Consider the following 23,982-nt stretch of genomic DNA (forward strand, 5'->3'; position numbering starts at 1 on the left):
ATTTGTTACATCAAATGAGTTTATTCATTTGACAAATCTGATGATATAGCAGCATGGATTACAGGTATATCTAAGGGGAAATAACTTATGGAGGTAGGGTAATATAACAAGTTTCTGTCTGGGGTTACATCTGGTAGAAGACTGGAGTCCACCTGTTGATAGGGAACCAAAGCTGAATGTATAACTACAAAGTCTGTAATTAAAAAGTGTAGACAACTTAAAGGTTTATCAACAAGGAAGTAAACTTTGGTACATTTAAATAATGAATATGCAGCTATTAAAACGAAATGAGGTATATACTTACTCATTTGAAAACATATTCTCCAAGTTGCAGAATAATATTATAGCAAGGGCTGATTTTTAAAAATACTTAAAAAAACCCCCATTAAATAGCTATATAGGGTGGGGGCTGTCTAGCAAAGGGCATGAGGGAACTTTCCGGGGTGATGATAGTGTTCTTGAGAAGGGTCTGGGTTACAAAGGTGTATGAAAATTTAAAAAAACTGAGCAAAAGTACATTTAAGATTTGTGCATTTTATTTTTTTAAAATTATATAACCTAACTAGCTATTGATGTTACTCTGAGAAGATTGATTGATTTATAATTTTAAAAATAAATTTATTTTATTTTAGGCTGCGTTGGGTCTTCGTTGCTGCACGCGGGCCCTACTCTGGTTGCGGCGAGCGGGGGCTACTCTTCGTTGAGGTGCACAGGCTTCTCACTGTGGTGGCTTCTCTTGTTGCGGAGCACAGACTCTAGGCGTGCGGGCTTCAGTAGTTGTGGATCACGGGCGCTAGAGTGCAGGTTCAATAGTTGTGGTGCACGGGCTTAGTAGCTCCGCGGCATGTGGGATCTTCCCGGACCAGAGCTCGAACCCGTGTTCCCTGCATTGGCAGGCGGATTCTTGTTTTTTTTACTCATATACATTTTTTTACTGTAGACTTCTTTTTATGCTTCCATGAGATCTTAGGAACAGAATTTCTCATCATTTTAAAAAACTTTTCTTACTAGAAGAATTATACATGTTTGCTACAGAAAACAAGCAAATAACAGAGGACAAAAAAAGACTCTTAAGTCATCATGTTGCACCTATATTTTGTAATTTACTTTTTCCACTTAACTATCATAACGCACTTTTCATTCTAACAGATGCTCTCTTATATATAATGGTTACATGAAATAGATGTACCCATAATTTACTTTTTGGTACAATGTTTGCAGAGTTCACTATTACAAACAGCACTTTGATAAACATCTTTGTTGTTAAATGTCTATGGGCCAGTTTTCATTACCTTGTTAGGATAAATTCCAGAATTGCTGTGTTGTAGGGCACACAGATTTTAAAGATTTTTTGATACATACTGCCTTTTTGCAGAGTGTAGGGAATCTCGAATACAAGAAGATTCTTCTCAAACCATTGGAGAAGTTTTTCCTGGAAATGAATGAATTTTTCCTTTCTCGGCAATCTGCTTTACTGCTGTGCAGAATGTGTTCAGAGCAGTGTCTCCAACATCCTTGAATATCTCATTCTTTCCATAACAGATGCTTTTCTTCTGGATTGGATTAAGACTTCCTCAGTTGCAGATACTAATGTCTCTTGATTTTTTTCCCCATGCCTGATGGAAAGCAGGGGAAACTTTGGGAGAAGATCCAGTCACTGACTTTATTGAGGGATGAGTGTGATGCAGAAATAGAACAGCCAAATATGGCTGCTAGTGAAAGGAACGTTCCACCTATGATCCCTGTAAATTCAAGAGATGGTCAGGGTGGTTTTCCATTGTGCAAACTCTTCACTTGTTAGTTGTTTCCTCATTTTGCCATGGTGCTGGTCTTAGAGAGGGCAGGCAGATTCTTAACGATTGAGCCACCAGAGAAGCCCTATTTTAAAAATTATATAACCTAACTAGCTATTGATGTCACTCTGAGAAGACTGATTGATTGATTGATTGATGCATGCATGCATGCTGCATTGGGTCTTCATTGCTGTGCTCAGGCTTTCTCTAGTTGTGGTGAGCGGGGGCTACTCTTCGTTACAGTGTGCGGGCTTCCCACTGCGGTGGCTTCTCTTGTTGTGGAGCATGGGCTCTAGGCGCATGGGCTTCTGTAGTTGTGGTGCGTGGGCTCAGTAGTTGTGACGCACGGGCTTAGTTGCTCCGTGGCATGTGGGATCTTCCTGGACCAGGGCTCAAACCTGTGTCTCCTGCACTGGCAGGTGGATTCTTAACCACTGCACCACTGGAGAAGCCCTGTGCATTTTACTGATGGTAAATTCACCTCAAAAGAAAAACCCTATAAGCAAATACTGAGATCTTGATTCTGATATGATGAAATATTTATGGGGGAATTATATCAATGCCTACAATTTACTTTGCAGCATGTCCAAAAATAGGATGGGATAAAAGATGGATAAATATATGATAAATCAGTCAAATATTAATGAAAAAATCTAGGTAATGGAATATTTTGTGTTTAGTTTTTTCAAACTTCTGTATGCTGAAAAATTTCGTAATAAAGTGTTGGAAAGAACTGGCTATATGTATATAGGAAAAAGTTTGAAAGGGTATATGCTAAACTATTATATTTCTGGGAAGGGTTAACTTTATCTTTTAATTACATCTTTCTTCATTAAAAGGAATATTTACGAGTATGTACTGTTTCTAACAACAATAAAATAAAAATAATTTTTAAAGAAGTCAAAACTGCTTCTCAGAAAACAGGACAAACCCCTTAATGTAAAGGGTTAACTCCTTTCTTAATGTGTTTTCTGTAGAGAAGAGGGTGTAAAAGAATGAAGGAGTAGAAAGTTTTGAATTTTTAAAAAGAATACTTTTCTTTCTCTTTCTAGGAAAGAAAGCATCCATTATCCACTTCAACTAACTTTAAAGACACACTTTTCCCCAATGCCCAGCATCTTGAGTTCTCCTACCAATGTCTCCACAGATGTTACGTTGCTTTTCCTGGCATTATTTGTATTTCTCCTCTCTAATCCATATATTAAGAGTTGGGGAAAAAAAATGATGGGTCAGTCTTTCCTTTCCTCTAACATTTCTGAAACCAGACCTAGGTAATTCATTTTTAATAAGTGAGACTCACCTAAAGAGATTTCCTTGTCAAATCCTGCTGGAGATGATACCTCAGAGGAACCTATTCAGGAGTTCCTCATTTGGAAAAATTATTCTTTGAGCTAATCCTCATTTTTACTTTTTAAAAAAATTAATTTACTTATGGTTGTGTTGGGTCTTCGTTTCTGTGCGAGGGCTTTCTCTAGTTGCGGCAAGCGGGGGCCACTCTTCATCGTGGTGCACGGGCTTCTCACTATCGCGGCCTCCCGTTGCGGAGCACAGGCTCCAGACGCGCAGGCTCAGTAGTTGTGGCTCATAGGCCCAGTTGCTCCACGGCATGTGGGATCTTCCCAGACCAGGGCTTGAACCCGTGTCCCCTGCACTGGCAGGCAAATTCTCAACCACTGCGCCACCAGGGAAGCCCTCCTCATTTTTTTTCTTTTTCTTTTTTTTTTTTTGTGGTATGCGGGCCTCTCACTGTTGTGGCCTCTCCTATTGCGGAGCACAGGCTCCGGACGCGCAGGCTCAGCGGCCGTGGCTCACGGGCCCAGCCGCTCCGCGGCATGTGGGATCTTCCTGGACCGGGGCACGAACCTGTGTCCCCTGCATCGGCAGGCAGACTCTCAATCACTGTGCCACCAGGGAAGTCCCCTCCTTGTTAAAATGGGGAAAAAAATCACTTTCTATCCATCTGAAAATTAGATGAAATCATATCTTTTGCAGTTTTTTTAATTGTGTGTTGGAGCCTTGAGATCTCAAATCCTGCCACTGGTCACTAGGAAAGGAGCAGAGAAATCCTTTACTTTTCCCTTTGAAATAAAACTGATTCTGTGGGCAAGAAAGTCATTACAAGAGGCTACAGAAACTTGTGTTGACCTTGAAATCTAGAAGAGGAAGGTCCATGATGATTTTCTTTTACAGAATCAATCCTAATATGAAAAGGATATGAACAATAGGAGGAGGAACATCTCCACAAAAGCACTCCATTGTTAATCAGGTAGCTAGGCAAAAGAGGAAACCAAAGGAGAGAGAGGTACTTAATAAAAAGGAGAAAGGTAATAATGGCTTTGCCTTTTTCCAAGATATCTTAAAATCTGACAGAAACGTGGCCTTTTTTGTTTTCCAAACAAGAATAAGGTGACTGACCTTCAGAAAAAGTTCAGCTTGTTTATATATAATCTGAGTACTGGGTTACAATATCACTCTACAAATAGGTAAGAATTATTTATTATGATTCCCATCCCCCCTTTGGAAGAATGTCAGCTCCACAGAGGCACAGATCTCTACCTATTTTGTTTACTGATGTATCCAAAGCATCTAGAAAATTGCCTAATCAAAGAGCAGGTATTAAATATTTTCTGAATGAATGAAAATATATATTCCATGGCATACTTTTTAAAAAAAATTTATTTATTTGGCTGCTTGGGGTCTTAGTTGCAGCAGCATGCGGGATCTCCGTTGTGGCATGTGGAATCTTTTGTTGTGGCACGTGGGCTCTTCGTAGCCGTGTGCGGGATTCTCTCTAGTTGTGGCGCGGGGGCTCCAGAGCACATGGGCTCTGTAGTTGCAGCATGCAGGCTCTCTAGTTGTGGTGCCTGGGCTCTCTAGTTGTGGCTCGCAGGCTCAGTTGCCCCACGGCATGCGGGATCTTAGTTCCATGACCAGGAATGGAACCTGCATTGGATTCTTAGCCACTGGACCACCAGGGAAGTTCCTACGGTATAAGTTTCGAGGTACTCCACTAGTTGTTCTCTTCTAACCCTACTAAGCAGTATCACCACCTTCCCCCAGTTTCTTGAATTCTGCTCTTCCTAGGCACAATTTCTCTCCTTTTTTTTTTGGCTTGTTATGCTAATTAATTTTTCTCCAGTTTTATTGAGATATAATTGAGATATATCACTATCTAAGTTTAAGGTGTACAGCATAATGGTTTGAGTTACATATACTGTGAAATGATTGCAGCTATACATTTATTTAGCATCATCATCTCTTATAGATACAATCAAAAGAGAAAGCAAAAAAAAAGAAAAATTTTTTTTCTTGTGATGAGATCACTTAGAGTTTACTTACTCTCTTAACAATTTCATATATATCATACAGCAGTGTTAACTATAGCTATGCTGTAGATTATGTCCCTAGTATTTATTTATCTTGTAACTGGGAATTTGTACCTTTTGACCACTTACTCCCCTTCCCCTGATCCCTCTGGTAACCACACATAATCTGATCCCCTTTTCTATTACACACACACACACACACACGTGTGCAAAGATGTTTTTAGATTCCATATATAAGTGAGATCATACAATATTTGTCTTTCTCTTTCTGACTTATTTCTCTTAGCATAATGCCCTCAAGGTCCATCCATGTTGTTGCAAATTGCAGGATTTCCTCATTTGTTATTTTTTATGGCTGAATAATATTCCATTGTATTACTTTATCCATTCATCCCTTGATGGACACTTAGGTTGTTTTCATGTCTGGGCTGTTATAAATAATGCTATGAACATGGGTGTGCAGGTATCTTTTCGAGTTAGTGTTTTCATTTCCTTTGGATATATTCCCAGAAGTGAAATTGCTGGATTATATGGTAGTTCTATTTTTAAATTAATTAATTAATTAATTTGGCTGCACTGGCATTTATTTAGTTGCGGCACTCGGGATCTCCACTGCCAGCGTGGGATCTTTGTTGAGGCATGTGGGATCTTTTAGGTGTGGCATGCAGGATCTTTAGTTGCAGCATGTGAACTCTTAGATGCGGCATGTGGGATGTAGTTCCCTGACCAGGACCGAACCCGAGCCCCCTGCATTGGAAGCGTGGAGTCTTAACCACTGAACCACCAGGAAGTCCCTGGTAGTTCTATTTTTAATTTTTTTTTGCTGCATCGCGCAGCATACAGGATCTTAGTTCCGTGACCAGGGATTGAACCTGTGCCCCCTGCAGTGGAAGTGTGGATTATTTATTTATTTATTTTTGGGGGTTGTGTTGGGACTTAGGTGCAGCATGCGGGATCTTTCATTGCGGCGCGTGGGCTTCTCCCTAGCTGTGGCGTGCAGGCTACAGGGTGTGTGGGCTCTGTAGTTTGCGGCATGAAGGCTCTCTCGTTGAGGCGCACGGGCTCAGTAGTCATGGAGCCTGGGCTTAGTTGCCCTTCAGCATGTGGGATCTCAGTTCCCTGACCAGGGACTGAACCTGCGTCCCCTGCATTGGAAGGTGGATTCTTTTACCACTGGACCACCAGGGAAGTCCTGGAAGTGTGGATTCTTAACCACTGGACTGCTGGGGAGGTCCCTATTTTTAATTTTTTGAGGATCCTCTATACTGTTTTCCAAAATGCCTGTACCAACACAATTTCTTAAACACAACCAGCTCCCTCACACTTTTATATTCTCATGTATCATTCTTCTCACTTAAAATTAAATCCTCTCCACCAAACTCTGTCCTTTGCCTCATTCTTAACCTTACCTAAAAATCTGTAATTTTAACATAGCTATTGTAAACAACCACATTCAACCCAGATTGCTAGAGCTGCTATCTCCAATATGGTAGTTAATGTAATTAAGATTATCCTTTGTTGTTTATATAGTTGGTGGTTTTCTCTATCCATGTAATAAAGATATTCTCCAATTTATCAAGTATGTAAGAAGGAATTAATATTCAGTATACATAAAGAACTAAGCTCAAGAACAAAAACCAAATGACTCAATTCAAAAATGGACAAGGACTTGGGAACTCCCAGGCAGTCCAGTTGATAGGACTTGGCATTTTCACTGTTGTGGACCTGGGTTCAATCCTGATTGGTGAACTAAGATCTTGCAAGCTGTGTGGTGCAGCCAAAAAAAAAAAAAAGGTAATCTACAGATTCAATTCAATCCCTATCAAATTACCAATGGCCTTTTTCACAGAACTAGATCAAAAAAATCTTAAAATTTGTATGGAGACACAAAAGACCTCGAATACCATAGCAATTTTTTTTTAATTTATTTATTTTTGGCTGCATTGGGTCTTCGTTGCTGCACTTGGGCTTTCTCTAGTTGCGGCAAGCAGGGGCTACTCTTCATTGCGATGTGTGGGTTTTGCCATGGCTTCTCCTGTTGCAGAGCATAGGCTCTAGGCACGCGGGCTTCAGTAGTTGTGGCGCACGGGTCCAGTAGTTGTGGCTCGCAGGCTCTAGAGCGCAGGCTCAGTAGTTGTGGCGCACGGGCTTAGTTGCTCCGTGACATGCGGTTCCCAAGCCAGGGCTCAAACCCGTGTCCCCTGCATTGGCCGGCGGATTCTTAACCACTGCGCCACCAAGGAAGCCCAGCCAAAGCAATCTTGAAAATGAAAAATGGAGCTGGAGGAACCAGGCTCCCTGACTTCAGACTATACTATAAAGCTACAGTCATCAAAACAGTACAGTACTGGCACAAAAACAGAAATATAGATCAATGGAATAGGATAGAAAGCCCAGAGATAAGCCCACGCATCTATGGTCAATTAATCTATGACAAAGGAGGCAAATACAATGAAGAAAAGACAGTCTTTTCAATAAATGGTGCTAGGAAAACCAGACAGCTACATGTAAAAAAATGAAACTACAACATTCTTTAACACCATACACAAAAGTTAACTCAAAATGGATTAAAGACCTAAATGTAAGACCGGATACTATACAACTCTTAGAGGAAAACATAGGCAGAATACTCTTTAACATAAATCACAGCAATATGTTTTTCTCTTTTTTTAAATTAATTTTTATTGGAGTATGGTTGCTTGCAATATATTTTTCAATCCATCTCCCAGAGTAATGGAAATAAAAACAAAAATAAACAAATGGGACCTAATTAAACTTAAAAGCTTTTGCACAGCAAAGGAAATCACAAACAAAACAAAAAGACAACCCACAGAACGGGAGAAAATATTCACAAATGATGCGAACAACAAGGGATTAGTGTCCAAAATTTACAAAGAGCACATGTGGCTCAATATCCAAAAAACAAACAACCCAATCAAAAAATGGGCAGAAGACCTAAACAGACATTTCTCCAAAGAAGACATACAGATGGCCAAGAGGCACATGAAAAGATGCTCAACATCGTTAATTATGAGAGAAATGCAAATCAAGACTACAATGAGATATCACCTCACATGGTCAGAATGGCCATCATCAAAAAATCTACAAACAATAAATGCTGGAGAGGGCATGGAGAAAAGGGAACCCTCCCACACTGTTGGTGGGAATGTAAATTGGTATAGCCACTATGAAGAATAGTGTGGAGGTTCCTTAAGAAAACTAAAAATAGAGCTACCATATGATCCAGCAATCCCACTCCTGGGCATATATCTGGAGAAAAACATGGTTTGAAAGGATATATGCACCCCAATGTTCACTGAAGCACTGTTTACAATAGCTGACACATGAAAGCAACCTAAATGTCCATTGACAGATGAACGGATAAAGAAGATGTGGTACATATATATAATGGAATATTAGTCATTAAAAAGAATGAAATAATGCCACTTGCAGCAACATGGATGGACCTGGAGATTATCATACTAAGTGAAGCGAGTCAGAGAAAGAAAAATATCATATGATATTGCTTACATGCAGAATCTAAAAAAAAGAAAAAACATACAAATGAACTTATTTACAAACCAGAAACAGACTCAAAAACTCAGAGAATAAACTTATGGTTACCAGGGGAGAAGCATGGCGGGGAGGGATAGATTGGGAGTTTGGGATTGACATGTACACACGGTTATATTTAAAAGAGATAACCAAAAAGGACCTACTGTTTAAAAAAAAAAAAAAAGACAAGGACTTGAGTAGACATTTCAGTAAAGAAGATATACAAATGGCCAGTAAGTACATAAAGAGATGCTCAACATCACTAATCAGTAGGAAAATGAAAATCAAAACCACAACGAGATACTGCTTCACACCTGTTAGGATGGCTATTACGGAAAAAACAGAAAATGACAAGTATTACCAAGGATGTGGAGAAACTGAACTCTTAAGATTTGCTGGTGGGGATGTAAAATGGTATAGTCTGTAGATGTACCATATGATAAAGCAATTACACTTCTGGGTACACACATAAAAGAACTGAAAGCGGGGGTCCTCAACAGAGAATTCTGTAAGCCAATGTTTATAGCAGTATTATTCACAATTGCAAAAAAGTGAAAACATTAGAAAATGTCCATTGACAGATGAATGGATAAACAAAATGTGTGCATATGTATAAATACACACACACAAAGGAATACTATCCACCATTAAAAAGAAATGAAAATCTCATATATGCTGCAAAATGGAAGAACCTTATGTTAACATAAAGACATTATGTTAAGTGAAATCAGGAAGACACAAAAGGACAAATATTGTAAGATTTCGCCTATATGAGGTACCTGTAATAGTCAAATCATAGAGCTAGAAAGAAGAACAGTGGTTATCAGAGGCTGGTGGAAGGGGAGAATAGGAAATTGTTATTTAATGGGTACAGAGTTTCAGTTTGGGATGATGAAAAAATTCTAGAAATGCACAGGGGTGATGGTTGCACAACAGCGTGAATGTACTTAGTGCCACTGAACCTTATACTTAAAAATGGTCAAATGCAAAATTTAAGTTATGTATATTTTACCTCAAGTTAAAATTAATAATGTAATATACCAAAACCACTGTGTGCTTTAAAATGGGTGAACTGTGCCTCAATAAGCTGTTAAAAAAAAGAAGTACAACAGTGTTAAAATTTTTTGCTTCATCCATTAAACAGTTACTTAGAAGGCTCAAAAGGAAAAGGAAAGCCTATTGTAAATGCCCATATTTTTGCTTACTGTATTCTTTCTGCATTCCTGATGTTCCAAGGTTCCTTCTTTTATTTCTTTCTGTTTAGAGAACTTCCTTTACCCATAGGATAGATTTGCCGGCAACAAACCTAAGAATCCTTTGCTTCTCTCAATTCCTGAAAGAAGGATATATTCATTGGGTATAGGATTCTGGTTTGACAGTTCTTCTTTCAGTACTTGAAAAATGTGCCACTTACATGAATTCAGACGTGAAATCCACTGTCATTTGATTTGTTTTGCCCCTATGGATATGGAGTCATTTCTCTCTCATTGTTTTAAAATTGTTTTGTCTTTAGTATGCTGAAGTTTGATCATGTGTCTCAACATGGATTTCTTTGACTATATATACCCTGTTCTGGGTTTGCTCATCTTCTTGAATCAGGTTTATGTCTTCTGCCAAATTTGGGAAGTTTTCAAGCCATTATTTACTCATGTACTTTTTTTTTTTATCTCTACCTTCTTTCTTTTCTCCTTCCAGGACACCAAGAACATAAATATTAGCTCTTTTGTCATGGTCCCATAGCCTCTTGTTTTTTTTTTAAAATGTCTGTTTACTCTTTTGTTCAGATTGGGTAATACTTGTAACACTCCATCACCTAGTTCACTGATTCTTTCCTGTATATCTTTCATTCTGCTGTTGAGTCTATCCCCGAGCTTTTAATTTCAGCTACTGCATCTTTCAATTCTAAAAATTATATTTGCTTTTCCTATTTTTCATTTCTTTGCCAAGGCTTTCTTTTTACGTTTTAAGCATGTTTATAACTGCTTGTTGAAGTGTTTTTAAAAAATGATAACTGCTGTAAAATCTTTGTCAGATAATTCTAGTATCTTGGTGTTGGCATACATTGATGCCTTTTAAAATTCAGTTTGAGATCTCCCAGGTTCTTGGTATGACATATGATTTTCAATTCAAACCTAGACATTTTTGTATTATGTTATGAGATTTTGGGATTTTATACGTACCTCCTGCCCCTAAACATGCATAGCCTACCCCATTATCAACATCCTCCACCAGAGTTGTACATTTGTTAACAACTGAAGAACATATACTGACATATCATTATCACTCAAAGTCCATAGTTTACATTAGTATCTTAGTATTGCATATTCTATGGCTTTGGACAAATGTATAATTATATGTATTCACCATTACGGTATCATAATGAATAGTTTCATTGCCCTAAAGATCCTCTGTGCTCTGTAGATTCATCCTTCCTTCCCTCAAACCACTGGCAATCACTATCTTATTAATGTCTCCACAGTTTTGCCTTCCAGAATGTCATTTAGTTGGAATCATACAGTATGCAGCCTTTTCAGATTGGCTTCTTTCATTCAGTACTATGAATTTAAAATTCTTCAATGTCTTTTCATGGCTTGATAGCTATTTCTTTTCAGTGCTGAATAATATTCCACTGTCTGGATGTACCACAGTTCATCCATTCACTTACTGAAAGACATCTTGGTTGCTTTCAAGTTTTGGCAATTATGAATAAAGCTGCTTTAAACATCTGTGTGCAGGTTACTGCACAGACTTAAGTTTTCAACTTCTTTGGGTAAATACCAAGGAGTTCAATTGTTGGATTGTATGGCAGGAGTATGTTTAGTTTTTTAATACAATTGATTTTTATATACTGATTTTTTTTTGGTACTAGTTGTAGTAACTTTTTAGTGCATCTCTTTGGATCTTCTACATACACGATCATGTTATTTGCAAACAGAAACAGTTTTACTTTTTCCTTCCTGATTTTTATGACTTTTATTCATCTTTTTGCCTTATTGTACTGGTAGAACATCCAGAATAATGCTGAAAAGGAGTAAATAGAGTGAACATTTTTACCTTCTTTCCAATTTTAGAAGGAAGCATTCAATATCCTATCATTAAGTATGATCTGCTTTTTATTCAATATAACACTGAGGAAATTCCTTTCTAGTTTTAAGAGTTTATAATCAACTTTGTTCTGTAGTTGTTTTTTTCAACTAAAGTCTTTGTCATGTTTTCTATCAGGGTTACACTAAGCTTATGAAATGAGTTGGGAATTGTTTCTCCCCTACTTTCACAAAGTGTTCGTGTTAAGACTGGTGTTATTTGTTTCTCAAATATATGTAAGAGTTCACAAGGGAAAACCGTTTAGTTCCAGATTTTTTTCTTTTTTTTTTTTTTGGCTGCATTGGGTGCTTGTTGCTGTGCTCCGGCTTTCTCTAGTTTGGAGAGTGGGGGCTACTCTTCCTTGCAGTGCGCGGGCTTCTCATTGTAGTGGCTTCTCCTGTTGCACAGCATGGGCTTTAGGCACGTGGGCTTCAGTAGTTGTGGCATGCAGGCTCAGGTGTTGTGGCTCACGGGCTCTAGAGTGCAGGCTCAGTAGTTGTGGTGCGCAGGCTTAGCTGTTCCGCAGCATGTGAGATCTTCCTGGACCAGGGCTCGAATCTGTGTACCCTGCATTGGCAGGTGGATTCTTAACCACTGCGCCACCAGGGAAGCCCCAGTTCTGGAATTTTTCATGTGAAAGGATTTAGTAAGGAACTCAATTTCTTTAAACAATTATAGGATATTCAGATGTTTAATTTCATATATAAGTTGTATTTTGTAAGGAATTTGCCCATTTCATATATTGTTAAACATATTGGCATAAAGTTATTTATATTATTAGCCTCTTAATGACTGTAGGACCATTAGTATGGATACTGGTAAATTGTGTTACCTCTTCCTTTGTCTTGATCAGTGCAGCGAGAAGTTATTAATTTTGTTGCTGTTTTCAAACCTTTGTTCCCGTTTTCAAACCTTTGTTCCCTTATTGTCTGTTTAATATTTTACTGATTTCTGTTGGTTATTATCTACCAGTTTTCTAGAAATAAGTGGGATGGCTTTACTCTTCTCACTGACGTTGAGTACAGTCAGTCCTCCATATCTGTGGGTTGTAAGCATCTGTGGATTCAACCAAACTTGGATCAAAAATAAATTTTAAAAAATTCCAGAAAATTCCAAAAAGCAAAACTTGAATTTGCCCAGTGCTGGTAACTATATACGTAGCATTATAAGTAATCTAGAGATGATTAAAAGCCTACAGGAGGATGTGTGTAGGTTATATGCAAATACTACACCATTTTATATAAGGGACTTGAACATCCTTGGATTTTAATATCTGAAGAGGCTCCTGGAACCAATACCCCACGGATACAGAGGGACAACTTTACTTGGTCATAGTAAACCAAGGGGAGGGGGTATCCACTCTGTGTTAATTATTTCAAAATAAATATCATTTAATCCTCACAACTCAGGTTGGAAACAGTCTCAATATATAGGTGAAGATGCTGAGATGTAGAGTAGATAATTAACTTGTTCAAGATCACCTAGCTACAAGAGTGTGAAATGAAAAGAGGAGTCTCTTGTGTTTGATTCCAAGGTGTGTCGAGGGTCCCCAAGACCACCTTCAGGTCTGGTGACTCATAAGACTCAGCATATAGTCAGACTCATGGTTATACTTTAGTATAGCAAAAAGACACAAAGCAAAATCCATAAAGAGAAAAAATACATTGGGCAAAATCTGGAGGGAACCAGGCACAAGTTACAAAAGTTCTCTCCCAGTAGAGTCTTGCAAGATGCAATCTTTGGCAATGTACTGTGACAATACGTGTAAAATGTGGGCTATCAAGAGAGCTCATTAGAAACTCAGCACCCAAGGTTTTAATTGGTGGCTGGTCATTTAGGTACCCTCTGCCTAGGATGTACCAAAATTCCAGTCTCTTAGAATGAAACCAATTATTCAGCAGAAACCATACAGTTTATACATGGTAGGCACAGTAAGACTCTCTTACCGTCTAGGGAAAGTTTTATAATAGAGGGAACTGTTTACTATTCAAGTTTCCAGATGTCAGCTAATGGCCAACCTTGTAAGCAGGACTTTCTAAGAATAGAAGTCTTAGGTCTGCTATTTTAATTCTTTCCTGCACATAAGGCCTATGTTCTTTCCACTGTATCAGGAAAAGCAGTCAAGATTTGGCCTAAGTCTGAATGACCTGTAGGGGCAAATGACAAAAGCTATGTTGAGAAGGATTCTGAATTCTTTTCTGAGCTTAGCAGAAAAGGGTATCACAATATATTTCACAACAACTGTCAGAGTAAAAAGAAGGAGGGCCTACATACTAAGTAATGGATTCTTGCTGACTGATAGTCTACTGCAAAAACAGTTTCAATTCAGTAATTACCAGTTATTGAATGATTACTGTGTTAGGTACTGTGCTAAGTATTTTACATGCATTATTTTATTTAATATTCATACTACTTTCTATTTTACACTAAAGAATTTGAAGCCTTGAGATGTGTCAAGTTGCCCAGGGTCACCCAGCTAGTAATTGTTGGAGGTGGAATTTGACTCAAGGCCTAACTGATGCCAGAAGCCAAATGTGAAAGGCTATGTCTTCACTTTTTTTGCTCTCATACTCCCCAGAAGATTTTTTAAAAATGATGAATCCCCTTATGCATTTTTATTCTTTTTTTTTTTCCTTTGCGGTACACAGGCCTCTCACTGTTGTGGCCTCTCCCGTTGTGGAGCACAGGCTCCGGACGCGCAGGCTCAGCGGCCATGGCTCACGGGCTCAGCTGCTCCGTGGCATGTGGTATCTTCCCAGACCGGGGCACGAACCCGCGTCCCCTGCATCGGCAGGCGGACTCTCAACCGCTGCACCACCAGGGAAGCCCTCCCTTATGCATTTTTAAATGTAAAGTTTAAACAGTTGCAAATGATGTAATATTTGGTTATAGCATTTAAAAATGATGAAACTGCATACCATAGGGATTTAATACTTATCACTATTCATTAAAAAAGGAATACTCCCGTCTTTAACATTTAGAAAATTAAATCATTTCTTTTTATCCTTGAACATTATTTCTATTTCACTTATTCTGGGGAATTTAATCTTAATATTATATGTTTTTTAATGCTTGAAATTCTTTTATTGAACAATCTATCCTCCTACTCTACAAAAAAGTGTTTAAATTAACATTAAAAGTAGCTGTGAACATAAAGCTCAAAGCATTAAAATTTTTCTTTTGCATTGTATAATCACTGTAATTCTTATAAATATATGCCTGACCAAACCAACATAAATATACATTTTCAAAATTACAGCTTTACTTGGGCAAAATTCACATACCATAAAATTCAACTTTTTAAAATGTACTATTCAGTGGGTTTTAGTATATGGAGTGTGTAGCTATCACTACAGGATGGTTAATTTTATGTGTCAACTTGGCTGGGTCACAGTTGCCAGATATTTGGTTAAACATGATTCTAGATGTGTCTGTCTAAGTATTTTTTAGATGAGATTAACATGCAAATCAAAAGATTCCAAGGAAAGGAGATTATTCTCCATAATGTGGGTAGAATTCATCCTATCAGCTGAAGGCCTCAAAAGAATAAAGACTGACCTCCACAGAGTGAATTCTGTCGGTAGACTGCCTTCAGACTCCTTGAGCTGCAAGATCAACTTTTTCCTGGGTCTCCATGCTGCCAGCCTACCTTGCAGATTTTGGACTTGCTAGCCTGCACAACTGCGTAAGCCAAGTCCTTAAAATAAACCTTTCTCCCTATATATCTTATTGGTTGTTTCCTTGGAGACCTCTGACTAATATAATGAACATTATTTGGGAACATTTTCGTCATCCCCAAAAGAAACCTTGTACCCATTAGCAGTCACTCCACATTCTCCCCTACCCCCAGTCCCTGGAAACCATTCATCTACTTTGTGTTTCTATGTATTTGCCTATTCTGGACATTTCATATAAATGGAATCATAAAACACGTGGTGTTTTGTGACTGTCTTCTTTCACAAAGCATAATGTTTTCATGGTTCACCCATGTTGTCGCATGTCTCAGTACTTAATTTCTTGTTATTGCCCAGTAACATTCCATTGTGCAGATATATCACATTTTGTTTATGCACGGCATGCGGGATTCCAGTTCCCTGACCAGGGATCATACACCCCTCCCCCCACCCCAAGTGGAAGCACAGAATCCTAACCATTGGACCACTAGGGAAGTCCTTTGGATGTATGTTTTCAATTCTTTTGGGTATGTATCTAAGCAGCAGTATTGCTAGGTCTTATATTAAATCTGTGATTAACTTGTTGGGAACTACTAAAATGTTTCCCAAAGAGGTTTTACACCACTTCACATTCTTACCAGCAATGTATGAGGGTTTCAGTTTCTTCACGCCCTCATTAATCCTTTAATTAAAGCCATTCCAGTGGGTGTGAAGTGATAATCTCATTATGGTTTTGATTTCCATTTCCCTAATGACTAATGATGTTGAGGATCTTTTCATGTGCTTATTGACCATTTCTGTATCTTTTTCTGGAGAAAGATCAATTCAAATCATTTACTCATTGAAAAGATTCTGTTGTTTGTCTTTTTATTATTGAATTATAACAGTTCTTTATATATATGGGCTTCTGGATACAAGTCTCTTACTTGATATATGATTTGAAAATGCTTCTCCCTTTCTGTGGGTTGTTTCAGCTTCTTGATGGTGTTCTTTGAAGCACAAAAGTTTTAAATATTGATGAAGTTCAATTTGTCTCTTTTTTTCTTTTGTTGTACATGATTTTGGTGTCAGACACCTAAGAAATTATTACCTAATCCAAGGTCACAAAGATTTACTCTTATGCTTTCTTCTAAGAGTTTTATAATTTTAGCTCTTATATTTAGGTTGATCATCCATTTTGAGTTACTTTATCCTTTTGTATGTCCATATCCAGCTATCACAGTAACCATCTGTTAAAAAGACCATGCTTTCCTCATTGAACTGTTGTGGCACTGTTGTAAAAAATCAATTGACTAAAAATGTAAAGTATAATATACATTTTGATAAATGAGTATTTATCATAAGAAGTAAATCTTTTTGAAGTGCATTTCTCTAAAGATAAAGAAACCTGATTTCATTAAAAATTAAAAAAATAAGTATTACCTTCCATTTATTGAATGACTCCATTGATGATAAGATGCATTATTATTTTATCTGTATAACTATTTTATTCACATAACTAGTATCGCAAAGACAGAGATGAACCTAGGTCTGGCTGACTCAAAGTCATGCTCTTTGTTTACATGATACTGGAAGTGAACTGTTTGAAACAGCTGACTGGCCTCCCTCCCTATCCTAATCACAAATTATTATCTGAACAACAAAACAGCACTGTCCAGAAAAAAAATTTTTTATCCTGTAACAGCCTGATTTTATGTCTTGTTTCACAGGAAAAAACGCCCACTACTTGGACAGGTTTTTCCATTATTTACTTAATTTGCAGACCACTGAGTACAGATTAATCTTAGTAAGAGACTAAAGTGGGGACTTAGAGAGAGAAAATCTTTTTTTTTTTTTTGGCAGTACGTGGGCCTCTCACTGTTGTGGCCTCTCCCGTTGCGGAGCACAGGCTCCGGACGCGCAGGCTCAGCGGCCATGGCTCACGGGCCTCGCCGCTCCGCGGCATGTGGGATCTTCCCGGACCGGGGCACGAACCCGCGTCCCCTGCATTGGCAGGCGGACTCTCAACCACTGCGCCACCAGGGAAGCCCGAGAGAGAAAATCTTTATTTAAATTAAGGGATTTCCATTCTGGACCTCTTAACCACTATTCATGCCAGATATGTGACAGAAATATTGGCCTATCTTATTCATCTCATCTCCCTTGGAATTAAATGACTCTATCACCCCCTTGAATAGTCAGAGCTTCTTTCCAAAATCTGAGTTATGAATTAGCCAATTTCCCATCCAGAGCAAAACCAGTGAGACCAAAATGGTCATGTTTTCCTTTACACAGAACTTTTCAAATTACCTCTTATTTTCAAAGCCTATTTGTCAGTAGCACGTTCTAGGAAATAGCTAAATCTGCTGAGAATCTTCTTCCACTGCTATGACCTCACTATTAAAAACAAAAGGCTCTTTCAAAAGAACTTTGGCACTAAGCCCAGAGAATACGGAGCTTACTTACTCTTACCTTTTTTAAGTAAGCAATAGTACAGTTATCTAGCTGAGAATTAAAACTTGTAATGCTATGTTGTACTTAAACTATTCTCTAGCCACCCAATACAGAAAAAATTAAAGCAAACAAATCTTTATTGCAGAACTTGTCTACCCCTGTTGCTTTAAATACATTGCTGGCGCTGGGCCCTCTGGGGAGAAAAAAAGGAACTAGATAATCATAACACACAGAAAAGCCCCATAGTCAAGAGAGTCAAGAGTCATAGTTGAAGAGAACACTAAAAGCACCGGATCAACATCTACTACACAAGTAAGTTGTTCCTGGAAAAAAAATTCTCATCCTAGGTTCAATTATGTATTCTAATTTCTCCTTTTCTTTCATTGTATAACCAATATTTGTTAAACTTCTATTATGTACAAAGCATGGGGAAATCAAAGGAGAATAAGAAAGACAAATGATCCTGTGCTCCTAGAGCTTATAATCTGGTGGAGGAGACATTACTAAATGAGTAAACAAATATAGTAATTATAGATTACAGAAAGAAGTAAACAGGGTGCTGTGATACAGACTTGATATAGAGGAAGGAACCCTCTTTTGTAGGATAATCAGGAAAAAAATTTTAAAGAAAATAATATTTAAGCTGATACTGACATTTAGCTCATCCTCAAAGGATGAGAAGAAATCCACCATGGGAAGTTTGAAGAAGAGCTTTGCAGGCAATGGTAATAATAAGCATAATGATCTTTTGGTTGGAAAGAGTTTGGTATGGTCTAGAATCTGAAAGAAGGCCAGCATGACACACAATACAGTGATTATAAGGGAAATATGGGAAACAACAGAGGCAGAAAAATGAGGTAGTCAGGAACCACATCATTCCCAAGAGTTGGGGTAAGGAGTTTATAGTTTAATGGTGAGCCACTGAAAGGTTTTAAGTACGATTTAGTTTAAGTTATAAAATCATTTCCCTTTTTACTGTGTGGAGAGTAGATTGGAAGGGAGCAAGAATGGAAGTGGACAGATCTGTTAGAAGGCTATTGCAATGGCCTGAGCAAAAGATAATAGTGTCATGGGGGCTTCCCTGGTGGCGCAGTGGTTGAGGGTCCGCCTGCCGATGCACGGGACACGGGTTCGTGCCCGGGTCCGGTAAGATCCCACATGCCGCGGAGCGGCTGGGCCCGTGAGCCATGGCCGCTGAGCCTGCGTGTCCAGAGCCTGTGCTCCGCAACGGGAGAGGCCACAACAGTGAGAGGCCCGTGTACCGCAAAAAAAAAAAAAAAAAAAAAAGTGTCATGGACTTGAATAATGGCAATGGAATTTGAAGAGAAGTAGGATATATTTCAAGGATGAAAATAACAGAACTTGGAGATGGACTGGATGAGGCCAATCCAGGAAATCCAGGATGCCTTCTAGGTACACTTTACTTATCTGATAAGCTCAATGGTATGATCCTGGAAGGTATTATTTTTAAAATGCTAAACAGAGACTTGAATTTTCTCCAAAAATAAACAGAGAGATAAATCTTCATCAATTTTCAAGCATAAAGCGGAAGAGAGGCATGGACATATATACACTACCAAACGTAAGGTAGATAGCTAGTGGGAAGCAGCCGCATAGCACAGGGAGATCAGCTCGGTGCTTTGTGACCGCCCGGAGGGGTGGGATAGGGAGGGTGGGAGGGAGATGCAAGAGGGAGGGGATATGGGAACATATGTATATGTATAACTGATTAAAAAAAAATCAGTAAACACACACACACACACACAAATTTTCAAGCATATAAACAATCAGAAAAAGCAGTGGACCCTTTTCCTTTGATTATTACATATCCACAAATCATCTCCCTTTGAACACAGAAAACACTTGAAACTGAAGTAATGAATAGTTGGGTTTTCCTAGATGACTTACTTAGAGAATCAAATGTTACAGATATAGTGTTGTTTATTGAAACTCCGGTGAATAAGATTTACGTCATTTTGACCCCTAGACGGCAAAAGGGTTTGCAAAATTCTTCAGAGTAACTATAATTAAATGGTAAAGACTTGACCCCACTGGAGATGTAGAAATAATAAGAACACAAAGACATTTCACCCAAACTCAAGAAATACCATTTCTTCTCAGTAATATAGTCTGTATACTGAGTACTCACCGACATGAATGGGGGCTGGGAATAATCCATATTCATGCTCTCCCGGAGTGTATTCCAGCTTCTCTTTCTTTAATTGGATCAATCGGCTCTTTGGGCTGTGATTAGAAAAGAATGGAAAACAGTGAGAGGCAATGAAATTTCCTTTTGTGGTAAAATAGAAAAAAAAAAAAATCACTCTATCGAAAATTTGTTTTAGTGGTGATCATTTTGTAATCGAATCACTATGTTGTACCTCTGGAACTAACATAGTGTTGTAGGTAAATTATATTCAATTTAAGAGAATGCAATACTATTTTGAGTTAAAAATCACCTTTATAAATATAATAAGGAATGAACTTGGCTTCACAGTAATTTATGCAAAAATACTGGGGGGCTTTAATTAATTTAAAAATGTTTATGTAATCCAATTGAGCTATATTTAAGATTTCATAAAGTAGCAAAATTCCAAATTCACAATTTAGAGTGATAATTTTTTTAAAGTGTAGCTACAAAAGTATGTTATTTTTCTATAATTCTGATTCCAAACTAGTCATTTCATGTGACTCTCATAAAAAGGGACAAAGAAAATTAACAATAACAAATGGTTTATGTGCATGAACTATTTTGTGTGACTTGTTCTACATGTCAAAAATAGTTGACTTATACACATATCTGGTTTGTAAATAAAATTGTGAATAGGGGAAAAAAAGCGAGTATTTGTTTTTAACAGTGGCTTAAATCTTAAACCCGTTTTTTTGGAGGGGGAGGGATACTAAGTATTTTCATATATTTTTAAAATCCGAATTTCTGGAATTGTCTTTTAGGAATTATACATAAGATGCATTCTCCAATGCATCTCCAATGCACTAGCATTCTCCAACAGTTTTGCAGAAGGAACCTAAATTTCAGATCTGATCATAAGGACTGCCTTATATTTGGTTAATGATTTATAAAGTACTTTCACATATTATCATTTATGTCAATCCCGTGAAGTAGGTAAGAAATGTTAACTCTAGTTTACAGATTTGAAAACTGATGCCCTACAAGGCTAAATGACTTGCTTTAATTTTTCTAGCTGGCAAGGAGATTCAGGATGAAAACCTTAGTTTCTTGCTAAACTCCTATTCATTTACAATTCTTTTTATTTTATTCCACCATGTCCCATCAGCTTTTACCTCTTCCACTCATCTTACTGGGTCTGTGTTCCTAATGTTTGTTATGAGATTAAAACCTGAAGAGATTTCACAGACACATAAAAGGAAGGGAAAAAAAGAAGGGAGGAAAAAGGAAATGAGAAAAAGAGGAGAGCCTCATTCAGTCGACTCTGATTTTATTTTGGCTTAAAGTTCCAGTAAATAAAGCAAGGTGGATATATTTCTTTCATGAATTATGACATACTGCCTTTCAAAAAACAAGTCTAGTCTATTATATCTTGTAACAAGTAGGTATGTTAATACACACTTTGCAGATGAGAAAATTGAGACCCAAAGAAGTAAGTTATTTATAGAACCTTTAGTTCTTATTTGAAGACTGGTTCTTTCTAGTGAATCATTCATTTATTTATTCAACAATTACTGAGCACTCATTAAGTCCAGGCCCTGTTCCAAGTACTAAGAAACAGTGGGGAAAAAGACAGTTTACTTGGGTAGATATACAATAAGGAAATAACAAAAACTAAGAAAATGAAAAAATAAAACCCAGAAAATAATAAATGCTAGGCAAATAATTAAAATGTGATGAATAGCAAGTAATTTGGGAAGGCTTTTCTAAGGCAGTGACATTACGCTAAAATGTAAATGCTACTGATACTCAGGAGAGGATCTGGGAAATGGAAGATCAGGCAGAGGAAATAGCTGGTATAAGATGAAAGCTTAAATGAGATTGGAGAATTAGAAGAAATGAAAGGAGGCTGAAGCAGTCCAGGTAAAGTTAGAAACTAAGTCATGTAGAAGTTTAAAGCCAGTGGTAAGTAGTTTGGAGGACAGTTACAAAGAAGGAAAGGAAAGATGCTAGACTGTTCTACTTATATCTAAAGACCACTTTTCTCATTTTAAAAAAGTGGCCCCCAAAATGATTGTGAACACAAAGATGCATTTTTTAACCAACTAAAAACTATATTTCTTCACCATCAAAGTCAAATAGATCAAGAAAACAACTGTGTCTAGAACCAAGCACTCGGCATGAAAGAAAATTTGGTCTACACCTTACTAGATTCAAGACATATCCAAACTACTTAAAGAAATACGTAAAAGTTTTCATCCAGCTAACATAGGAATGGAAGCAAAACTGGTATTTTACCCTGGTGCCAAAGGGTAAGCAAGCATATAGGGGGCAGTAGTCGCAAAAGAAAATACCTGGCACCCTGAAGTGAACAAACAAGCAAAATCACAAAAAAATTCAGGGTCACCTGCATAGTTTTACGCCCTCAAATAAATGAAACCTTGAATATATCCTATCAATTACCGACTGATTCCCTAAAAAACTCAAATTTATCCTTGATTTTGCAATGCTGATACCTAAGATGCATGACATCATTATGGATATGATAATCATGTGAGAAACTGTTTTCCTAGGTCTTAGCCAAGTCTGACTTTGGTTCTAATTTAGACATAACCATTTATTTCCGTGTTGGTTACAACAACATGGAAGGCTCTCTCATTGTTTTAAATACTCCATTCTGTGTGAGCTCTGAGGAGTGGTATATTAAGAGAGAGAATGTGGTTGTCTCTGTCAGTTTGTCTTGGAGATTCTGAACTTTCCTGGCATTTTCTGTGGTATTCATTTGTGTGCCACTATCAGTTCAAATCACAGGAGAAAATCTTTATACCTGTAGGAATAAAGAGTAGCCATTTCAGATACAAAACTGCCGTAACTCACAGTAGTCTGGACAGTAAAAAAAAAAAACAAAACAGTTGCTGTGACAGGTGTTTACTCTAGCCTGTGGCTGAAGTTGCAAAAATGAGGCTACTAGTGCTATGTATAAGTGTGTAAATGAAAAAAGCTCTTTTGCCTTTATTGTCAAAAGAAGTTAGTTTGCCTTTCACAATGTTCTATTTATAAATGTAACCAATTCAGTATTTGTGGCCAACTTTCTCTCTCTTTGGTAGATTATTAGTTTTAATAATTTATCACTTGGATGGGAGGATATCTAATTAAAACAGGCAAATCCACCATCATATGGGAGAAAAATATATGATTATTTAAGGAAAAATATAAAAAGTTAGTGTTCCTAATAATCATTAATTGCTATTATGCAATTAATGCTATTATGTTTATCTTAAATATTGTCTACAGTCATTTCTTGGCTTTAGGCATTTATCATCTTATTTTCAAATCTTGTCAACTCTAATCTAGGCCCAAAACTCAAAATAATAAAACTATTAAGATGTCTTTTATACTCAAACTATCTTAGAAGTATCCCAGACAGCTGGTAAGTCACACCAAGGACTTACTCCCACACTTGTTTTTTTTTTATTTATTTTTTTGCCACACTGTGTGGCTTGCAGAACTTCCCTGACCAGGGATAGAACCTTTGCCCCCTGCAGTGGCAGTATGGAATCTTAACCACTGGACCACCAGGGAAGTCCCTGACATATTTTTAATTTTTTAATAAAGTGAATGCTGTTTTTAAAAAATTTTTATTTATTTTATTTATTTTTGGCTGCACTGGGTCTTTGCTGCTGTGCATGGGCTTTTCTCTAGTTGTGGCAAGCAGGGGCTACTCTTCCATGCAGTGCGCAGGCTTCTCACTGCGGTGGCTTCTCTTGTTGCGGAGCACGGGCTCTAGGCGCATGGGCTTCAGTAGCTATGGCACATGGGCTCAGTACTTGTGGCTCGCGGGCCCTAGAGCACAGGCTCAGTGGTTGTGGCACACGGGCTTAGTTGCTCTTAGTTGCTTAGTTGCTTATATGGGATCTTATCGGACCAAGGCTCGAACCTGTGTCCCCTGCACTGGCAGGCAGATTCTTAACCACTGTGTCACCAAGGAA

General features: G+C 37.8%; 1 protein-coding gene across 4 annotated transcripts in view; it reads right to left on the reverse strand.

The window, feature by feature from the left end:
* Positions 1–23,982, reverse strand: part of ASH1L (ASH1 like histone lysine methyltransferase) — a 217,893-nt gene that overhangs the window by 49,407 nt on the left and 144,504 nt on the right. For all 4 annotated transcript variants that reach the window (XM_082612810.1, XM_082612811.1, XM_082612809.1 and 1 more), the window contains one exon: positions 20,015–20,109. In XM_082612810.1, the coding sequence (XP_082468936.1) occupies positions 20,015–20,109 (95 nt within the window). The remainder of the gene's footprint in view (positions 1–20,014; positions 20,110–23,982) is intronic.

This window comes from Mesoplodon mirus (genome assembly GCF_964341445.2).
Source record: "Mesoplodon mirus genome assembly, chromosome: 3".
Lineage (NCBI taxonomy): Eukaryota > Metazoa > Chordata > Mammalia > Artiodactyla > Ziphiidae > Mesoplodon > Mesoplodon mirus.